This window comes from Xyrauchen texanus, chromosome 11, assembly GCF_025860055.1.
Source record: "Xyrauchen texanus isolate HMW12.3.18 chromosome 11, RBS_HiC_50CHRs, whole genome shotgun sequence".
Taxonomy (NCBI): domain Eukaryota; kingdom Metazoa; phylum Chordata; class Actinopteri; order Cypriniformes; family Catostomidae; genus Xyrauchen; species Xyrauchen texanus.
Window position 1 is genome coordinate 15,413,285 of NC_068286.1, and position 10,190 is coordinate 15,423,474.

Sequence of the window (10,190 nt, forward strand, 5' to 3'; positions counted from 1 at the left end):
TTTCACTCCTAGCAATAGCATGCAAACCTCATTTCCATATTGTTTTACTGGCATAATTACTAAGTTTAAAAATTAACTGTCAAGAAAGGCATTTAATTGGGGACCTCATATAGATCAGGGTTAGAGAATATGTTTTTCTTTTTTTTACGTTTTTTCAGCACGCTCGTCCTAACATGGTTATGGGCTGTATAATTAACAGGGGATGTATGTCTATAATGACGTCCACAAAATGCCAGTGTTACAACAGTGACATCCAGCGAGCACAAATGCCGCGAGCGGCAGTTTATTCATAGTTCACATCCCCATTTTCACCTCCTAAACCCGCGTTATAATGACTATGCACATCACTATAAAACAAAAGAAGTGCATTTTTTCTGTTTTCCAATGCCTCATATAGAATGTCATTCTTTTGCGCACGCTAGAGAGTTGTTCATAGACACGTAAAGATAAAAGTGATAATCCATTCTAACATTCAATATGACGTTAAACGGTGGTAGGGTGGTTCAGCAATCCTTTCTCTCCGTCTGTATCTCCAGGGGCGGGGCGCGCTCCATCAGTTTAATGTTGTCAGAACGTGGATAGTTGAGTCCCGCGTGGGCAGGGCGCGAGGATGCTGAGAGAGAGAGAGAGAGAGAGAGGGAGAGAGAGACGCTCGTGAGAGGACGAACAGGTCGCGCGGATGTGAGACACGGTGTACGGCGGTGATGTTAACTTCAAACCCAACACGAGATGGGTCTCTCTTTACAAAGACATCTAAAAAATAAGAGGAATTGTGAAAAGCCGCCGCGAACGGGATTGAAATAGCAAGAAAAGGTAAGAAGGAACAAACAGGAAACTGTCATTACCATTAACTTAAAGTGAAATTTGAGATAGGATAATTAGTTTAATTACGAAGACGAGCACAGATGATTGATTGAAGAACTGATATTTTTTTTCTATATCAGTATGGATAACTTTAGCTTTTCAAGCGAAGTGGACATTTATGTTGACAACCGTAATGGATCCACTGGGAATTCTACAAGTCGATACTCTCTGACCACCATAATAGGGCTTGCGGGGCTAGTAAGCTTCCTCATCTTGTTTACTATAGTGGGAAATGTGCTGGTTGTTATCGCTGTTTTAACGAGCAGAGCTCTCAAGCCACCACAGAATCTTTTTCTTGTGTCCCTGGCCAGTGCGGACATTCTGGTGGCCACTTTGATAATACCCTTCTCTCTGGCCAATGAATTAATGGGCTACTGGTTTTTTGGGAAAGTTTGGTGTAATATCTACTTAGCACTAGACGTTCTTTTCTGCACATCATCTATTGTCCACCTGTGTGCCATAAGTCTGGACAGATACTGGTCTGTAACACAAGCAGTTGAGTATAACCTCAAGCGAACACCTCACAGAGTGAAGGGAATGATTGTGGTGGTCTGGCTGATTGCAGCTGTGATCTCCTTCCCACCACTCATCTCCATGGACCGTAATAATGAGGGTGATGAGAGTGAACCACAATGCCAGCTGAATGACCACACATGGTACATCCTCTACTCCAGCATCGGGTCATTCTTCGCCCCATGTGTCATCATGATCCTTGTTTACATCCGAATATACCAGGTGGCTAAGACAAGAACCCGAAATATGTCTGAAAAACACCGTGATCCAGATGGCGGCTCAGGAACGCCACGGCTGGAAAATGGGTTGAGCCGCAAGGATTCTAGGCGGGAAAACGGACACTGTGCCTCTCCGGCACCTGGGGAATGTAGAACAGGCGAGGATGACCCAGATGCTGAGCTAGAGGACAGCAGCTCATCTGACGAGAAGTCCAAGCGGATGCAAAATGAGACGGCGCACAAACGAAAAGACCGGCGATCCAGCCGCAAGAACAGCTCCATCTCCAAGCATTCTAGCCGGAAGTCACGTGCCAGTAGCAAGTCCCTGGACCTGTTTTCGTCTCGCAGAAAGAGGAGAAACACCATCTCCAGAAAGAAAATCTCACAGGCACGAGAGAAACGGTTCACCTTTGTACTGGCTGTGGTCATGGGTGTGTTTGTAGTCTGCTGGTTTCCGTTCTTCTTCAGCTATTGTCTGCATGGGATCTGTCGGAAGCCCTGTGCCATCAATGAGACCCTTTTCAAGTTTTTCTTTTGGATCGGTTACTGCAACAGCTCCCTCAACCCTGTAATCTACACCATCTTCAACCAGGATTTCAGGCGAGCTTTTCAGAAGATCCTGTGCAGGTCCTGGAAAAGGGCTTTTTAGAGGATAATGGCAGCCAGTTGCCAATCACAGCAGCCAGTACCATTAACATATGTTTGGCATGACAGAAAAGCCCTTGGATGTTCCCAAGGAAAAGAGATTTTATTGATTTTTTTCAAAAAATACCACTGCCTGAATATCTTTGCATTGACAATCTGTGCACAACAATGACATTGATATTTTTCCAACTTATGTAATGCTTTTGATTCTGTGAAGACAACATATCCTGGTCACATAGGTGGTACTTTAAGCTAAAGAAGCTTTGAAAACACCCACCTGAACTGAGTAGAAATGCACTGCATTATAGGACTTATGTTTATTATGGCTGCAGGCACTCCTAAGTTATCAAGAGACATACTGTATATGATGAGTTTGCACATATGGCTTCTCTCATTGTGACTAAAGAGCTATGAAACATGAATGTCTGTTATCCTCTTATTTGGTGAAAAAAAAAGAAGACAAAAAGTTCATTACCAAAAAGTGTGTTGTTTCTATCTGAGAGAGAAACAGACACTGTTAGTCAGGGAGTAGAGAGCTTTATGTCCAGATGTGGTTGGGTATTACAAAGTGCTGCTCTGTAACATACAAAAATGGCCATAAAAATATGCACAGAGAAAGGATTTATTGGATTTTACAGTGATGATAAATTATACATTTATTTATCTTGATTATAAACAAATTAAACTTTGTGGCTATGCTTGTATAATGTCTCCCATTTGTTTTAAACATCATAGCAGTATAATACAGTATGATATATGAAGCTTTTGTAAATTTATAAGGGCAAACCCTTTTTTCTTAATTTTGTTGTATATTATGAAACGGGCTTCTCTCATTTTCTATTCCATGTCTTCGTGAAATGTCCAAAATGACTTACAGGTCACTACAAGCACAGCTGATGATCAAACAAAACTGAACAAATAAATGGATTGTACTTCTCTTGAAGTCCCTTTTTAATTTTATTTTATTTATTTATTTATTTTTTTACAGTGAATAGAGTATTCTAAGACTTGTAGCTTTATTTTCACCCTTCAAGTATCCAAAGTAAGCTTATCTTATATGGTTGTGAATTAACAATGTTTTGAGGTTTTGTAATTATCTCACTCAGTTCAGACCAGAACAGATCAAATAAAGGCAGAATCAGAAATAATTGTATCTGTTTCCAATATTGACGTGATGTTCAGTACTCAACTGACTCAGATGCCTATGCCTATTGCCTGCCTCTTAAAATCTATCTCAGATTTAAATTCCAGGAAGAATTAAAATCACTGGATATGTTTACTGTAGTTGGGTGCATATCGTTGAAAAACACCTTCTCATGATAACATCAATAAACAGAAAATAAAATGATTTTACATTTATGCTGTGTGCTAGAAGAATAGTTTTATACTGTACATCTATCTGATTGGTGTATATATATATATATTATAATATTTATAATATTTAAAAAATGATTATTTTATAATATTAAAAGTTTACCCAAAAATGAAAAATTCTCTCACCATTTACTCACCCTCATGCCATCCCAATTGTGTATGACTTTCTTTATTCCGCAGAACACAAACAAAGATTTATTAAAGATTTATAAATGTATTTAAATTTATTAAATAAAGAATATTTCAGTTCTGTTGGTCCTCCAAATGCAAGTGAATGGTGACCAGAACTCAGAAGGTCCCAAAATGACTTAAAGGCAGCATAAAAGTAATCCATATGACTCCAGTGGTTTAATACATATCTTCTGAGGCAACATGATAGGTGTGGGTGAGAAACTTTTTTTATGATGAATCTCCAGCTTTCACCAGCCCCAACCAGTAGAAGGCTGAATGTGAAAGTGAAAGTCAATTCCACACCAGATTGTGGGGATGAAAGTGAAAGTGTAGATTTACAGTATAAAAGGTTTTTAAATACTGAACTGTTTCTCACCCACACCTATCATATCATTTCAGAAGATATAGATTTAACCACTGGAGTGGTTACTTTTATGCTGCCTCTATGTGCTTTTTGGACTGGTCACCATTCTCTTGCATTGTGTGGACCTACATAGCTGAAATATTCTTGTAAAAATATTTGTTTTTGTTCTGCAGAGGAAAGAAAGTCATATACATCTGGGATTGCATGAGGGTGAGTAAATTACAAGATAATTTTAATTTTAAGGTGAACTATCATTTTAACTTCACATACAGTACATGTTAATCAGTTGTTGTACTTTCATGTGATTGCCTCAATCAATTAGGGTAGTTAAAAAAAAAACATATTATTTTTGTTTTTGAAGAGAAGGTGGACATATGGTCAGATGGAATTTATTGGAGTCACAGTTTTCAATTCTCAGTGACCCTGCTTATAAAATTTGAATAAAGTGGGACAGGAACAGATGCTGAGTTTCAGGACTACAGAGAAAGAGAGAGAGAGAGGTCTGTTATTTAAATATTGTTTTAAATTAGGTTATGTAAGACCTTAGGGAAGACTACTATATTATTTGTTGCACCAGCTGTACTTTTGATTAGTTTAAACAAACTAACCCCAGAAAATGCTGCATTCTTATGTTTAAAAAGTAGAAATATCAAATGTAAAAAAAAAAAATAATAATATATTTTTTTTTAGTTTGATAATAATATTCTCATATTGTTAAAGCAATAAGCCATGAGAGGCTGTGCATTACAATTATTTTACCATGGGTATGGTGTGTTCTTAGGTGTGACAAGAAGCAGAGCCCATTTTATAAACTGGCAGCAATATCAATATGATAAAAGACACAAATATTCAATAAACACTTATCATTAATGAAAATCACAATTAAATTCTATACAATTAATAAAATGATTCTGCCAAGTATTGTAATATATATCACTGTAAGCCCAGACAAGTTCATTGAACTTGAACATTTTATGGAAACTATGGAAAGCAGAAGTGATCTGCTTTGTTCAATTAACAAAATTATAATAAAACAACTTTCTTAACACCTTTGAATTTTATCTGCATACTTTAAGAAAAGTACACAGTATATTCTTTGCCTTTTAAGGAATTAGCAGATTGCTAAACCAACATAGTATATTACAAATAGTGAGGGAGACTGACTGACTCACTGACCGACTAGGGATGGGCGGATCGAAGTTTTGTATTTTTTATTATTTAGATAACATGAATATTAATGTATCTCATAAGCTTTGAAGTGGAAAAAAATATTATATGAGTGAATTGTTGCATGGCACCAGAACTATTTTTTCTTCTGCTCATCTTGACGTGCAGAAATGCTAAAATACACCAGCAGACAGTGCTCACCCTTTCAGTCATAGCACTCGTTCAAAGAGGGAGCAGTGCTTTCCTAAGATAATGACAGAAAAACAGCATCTGGAGTTATTCACTTCAAGTAATGACAAACCAAGATGTGACATGTAATATAATGGACTTGTCTGACAATAGGTTTATTTAATTCAGAGTTGTTAAAACATTGCTAATGATCTTTAATACACTTTAAATTATATTCTTATGAAAACCTACCTTGGCTTTACTGTAGTAATATTGTATTAGTAACCATGACTGTAGAAACCATGTTTTGTTTTTTTTTATTTTTGTTTGGCAGTAACAAAGGCTTTGATATATTTACTGTAGTATCCATATGGATGTAATAATATCTATGGTTAATTTTAAGGTTTTATGTGGCTTATACTAACTAATTCTTAAAGGGAAAACAAAGCCTAATAATTTTCTGTTTATGCCATAAATATATTTAAAAAAAATTAAGTAATAATAAAGTTACTAATTTTACACACACACACACACACACACACACACACACACACACACACACACACACACACACACACACACACACACACACACACACACACACACACACACACACACACACATGTTGTGTTTCCATGTTTTATGGGGACTTTCCATAGACATAATGGTTTTTATACTGTACAAACTTTATATTCTATCCCCTAAACCTAACCCTACCCCTAAACCTAACCCTCACAGAAAACTTTCTGCATTTTTACATTTTCAAAAAACATCATTTAGTATGATTTATAAGCTGTTTTCCTCTTGGGGACCGACAAAATGTCCCCACAAGGTCAAAAATTTCGGGTTTTACTATCCTTATGGGGACATTTGGTACCCACAAAGTGATAAATACACGCTCACACACACACACACACACACACACACACACACACACACACACACACACACACACACGCCACGCGACGCATGCACGCACCACAGTAATGGTGACAATCAACAAACATCTTAAGGTAAAATATAAGCTCTGAATATCATCATACAACTAGTAACTAACAGTGATGACAAAAACTACAACAACAGCACAGATAGAGTCTGAAAACAACAATCAATAAACCTGTAACACTAACACTATATGCATACCGCAATGCATGCTGGGATCTGGCAAATCAGTAACATTGTTCAATATTAAATAGTTTGTTTAGACAAATTTGTTAAGCTAGTTGGGATAACATCAATGGTGATATTGTTTTTCTAAAATGTGTTTAGTAATTGATATTTGTCAGTATCAGAGTTAACTGACACAGATTTTAATTGATTCAACAAATGTTTTTGAGTTGAATTGGCAAATACACTTTTTTATTCAACTTATGCAAATTGATTAAATGAGAATGGACTAAAACAAGCTCAGATAAATTTATTGAACTGAAAAAGTCCAGTAGAATGAGGGAAATCATTAAAACCATGCACCTAACTTAAAACCTTTATGTAGTGTAGTCAATATGTTAGGACTTATGTTTATTGTACTTTATTTGGGTTTAAACAACATCGGGGATAGCAGTGGTCATTTTCCTATCTGCTGGAGTTTGCAGTAGCCAAGCAACGTGGCAACTTGGCATATTAAAGTAATATATAGAATGTGCAGTCTAATGTGTGGGTTTATTTTAAATTTACATTGGCTTTGAACGTGTCTCGTCTAATCTGAATTTAGAGTCTGAACTATCACGTTTTAAAAAACAATTTGATTCCATTTCAAAGTGTGACTGATATTCTGAAACTGACTGAAAAGGAAAAATAAAACCCATCTCTTTTTAAAAAAAAAAAAAAAAAAGCCTGTAAAATAACAGAAAATAGTGTGGATTTAGCCTCCAATCAAATCATTAAAAAATATTTTGAAAAAAATCTTCACCCATTTTGAAGCTCTATCAGACGCTGAACACCATCTCTGAGTGATACTGAGAGATATAAATGGTGAGAAACCTCACTGTCAGTCAGAGAATAAGTAATGTAACTGAACCAGTCACTGCACAAAAAATTTAGATTTTGATCCTGCTGGAGGATGGGGGACACCAGAGCTATATGAAAAATAGAATTTGTCATAATCACATATTCAAAATTTAATAAAATAACTTCTATCAGGAAGACTTGCAGTCTTGAGTGAGATTTAAGATGACATTTATTTGATGAATATAAAACAAAAAGTAATGTCTCTCTTTGGCGTAGTCTGGCGGTCCGAAAAAGTTGTACTCGGAACCGTCATATCCTGCCGGATATAGGAGGCAGGGGTGAAGAGCCTACCCAGGCCAGGACTCATCTGGTGGTGGTGGGGTGGTGGAGGTTGCCGTGTTTGCACACTGAAACAGCAATGTGATAGATTGTGAGCAGACTTATAAAGCAACGGCTTACATGATTGGCTGGTTATTACCCAGCTAAAGGTGCGATGATGTACAGCTAGTCTTCCCGCTAGAACTACGCTGCGCTTACATTCATCGTTCTCCCATCAGCTATTGGATGGAAGTTTGATGGTTTTGAGTCCATGAGCATTTCTTTGTTTGAAACTGCAAAAATTATACCTGAAGCAATGTTGGGTTATTTGTTTCACCATCAGTATCGCTCAGCAGATTACAGAAAATGTACATGAAATCCTCTACAAGCTTTCGTGAAAAGGATAACATTTGAGTAAAACGCGGCTTGTCAGAAGCAAAACACCTCATATAACACCACAAACAGATTGCCAACACATTCAATAGCTAATGCATGGCTTATTAGCTTAGATAGAGAACAACTAATAGAGCATTTAAATGAACCACAGCTTACTCCAAGTATTCTAATATATTAGAATCTATTGATTTTTACTGGGCTGTGATGTTTTACTGAAAGGAAAGGAAAGGAAAGGAAAGGAAAATGCATGAATAGTTGCTTTGACTTTGGTGCTTGCTCCTATTGACTGATTTGATTTTGCTTCTACCTTTGGCTGTGTTGGGAATGAGTACATAAAGCACGAAGCATTTCTGCCTTCCTGCTTTCCGATAAGGACTGCAATATGTCAGAGGATCTAAAAAAATTAACTCCATATAGACTCATTCATTGTGGTGTGACATTATTGAGTTTGCATCTCTTCTTATGAGACTGCATGTTCTAGCGTGGGTTCTGATTGAGGCCTTTACACTTCAAAATACTAAAGCATTTGTATCAATGATCCAGTAATTATTGAGTTATGTGTACTATTTTCTATGCAAGTTTACTCTTTCACCTCAAGTTTTAGATGACAGGAGTGACCCCATTCTGCTTCAAGGATCAGAAATACACATCTTCATAGAAGGCTACAGTATGGATACTTGAGTATTTATGACCATTCAGCTTAAATAACTCCCCTGACCTCCTTGAATTAGAGAATATTTTCTTCTTCTGTGTTCCTCTTTGGCACTTAAAAGGATTTTTAAAAGTGTTGCAAAAATCTTGAATCTGTAGCTTAAAGGACCTGCTGTGTGCATGCAACATAATATAATTCTTCTTGTGGTTGTATTTTGCTATTAGAATTGAGCATAGTACTGGTACTTTGGTACCAAGTCGATACCAAACGTTACCAGTGTTTCTGCAGCATCGGCTCATTTTGAACACGTGCTCTGTTACTACATACACTGAAATGGACAATTAATCAAATCAAAATCGTGACATGTCCAAGTATGATTTATTAAACCGCTAAAGGCTGCAATCTTAGTGTGGAAGAACTGTGTACATTGAATGAATGTATAAATCTGAACATTCATACATATTGAGAATTATTCATGACATGTAACAGATGACAGAGCAGAGCACTAATCTACTGTGAATCATGCAGCACATGTAAACTATATATTTATCTAAATAAAATATAGCATTTAAAACAACAGAGTTTACCAAAGTGTTTCACAGTAATACAATTTAAAACAATAATCACCACATGCAGAAACACCAGTAATCTAAAACACAAAATACAAACACTCCGAAACTGTGTCCTACATTTCATTTGTCTGACTCAAAGGCCAGTGTAAAGAGATGAGATTTCAGACGTGACTTAAAAGTATCCGGAAAGGGAAGATTCAGGCAAAAAATACATGTCTTAATAAAAGCATGTTTCAAAATATAAACTAGAGCCCTGAAATTGTGACAGAAATATATTACAAATGTATTGTAAAATGTTATAGTCACTGTAATAATAATAATAATAATAATAATAATAATAATGAAGCAATATATTATAAGCAAGACTACTGTTGAATAAAAGTTTGCAAAAAATACAATGATGACATGTTAAAAACTTACTATATATTTGTACTTGTTGATTAGAGCATTCACATCAGAAGCTCCAGAAGCATGTCAGAGCGTAGCATGAGTGTCACGTGAGAAGCTTTGGTTTCGGCTCCGAGTTTATTTTTGCACAATTAAAGTGACTGTGCACTGTTGATGGATAAAAATTACACAATGCACAGAATAAGCATATATTAGTAGTAGTGTGTGTCTTCATACTGTATAAACTATAGCACATCTGAAAAACAAGTGAAAAGGAAAAAATTAATTCCAGGAGATTTAGCAATTTAAACCAATTTAAAATATATTAATTATAAATCTTAATCAGGAGTATGTTTTATCAACTTTATTAATTTAAAACTACAATAAACTACAACTTATGAGCTTGAAAATATGAGACAAAAAACTGTCTTTTA

The 10,190-nt window shown here is 36.0% G+C and overlaps 1 protein-coding gene across 1 annotated transcript; it reads left to right on the forward strand.

Moving 5' to 3' along the window:
• The first annotated feature begins 945 nt into the window (after nt 1-945).
• LOC127651264 (alpha-2C adrenergic receptor-like) lies at nt 946-2,244 on the forward strand. The gene has a single exon (XM_052137015.1). It carries the CDS (start codon nt 946-948, stop codon nt 2,242-2,244), a length of 1,299 nt encoding a protein of 432 aa, XP_051992975.1.
• Nucleotides 2,245-10,190: the final 7,946 nt, after the last annotated feature.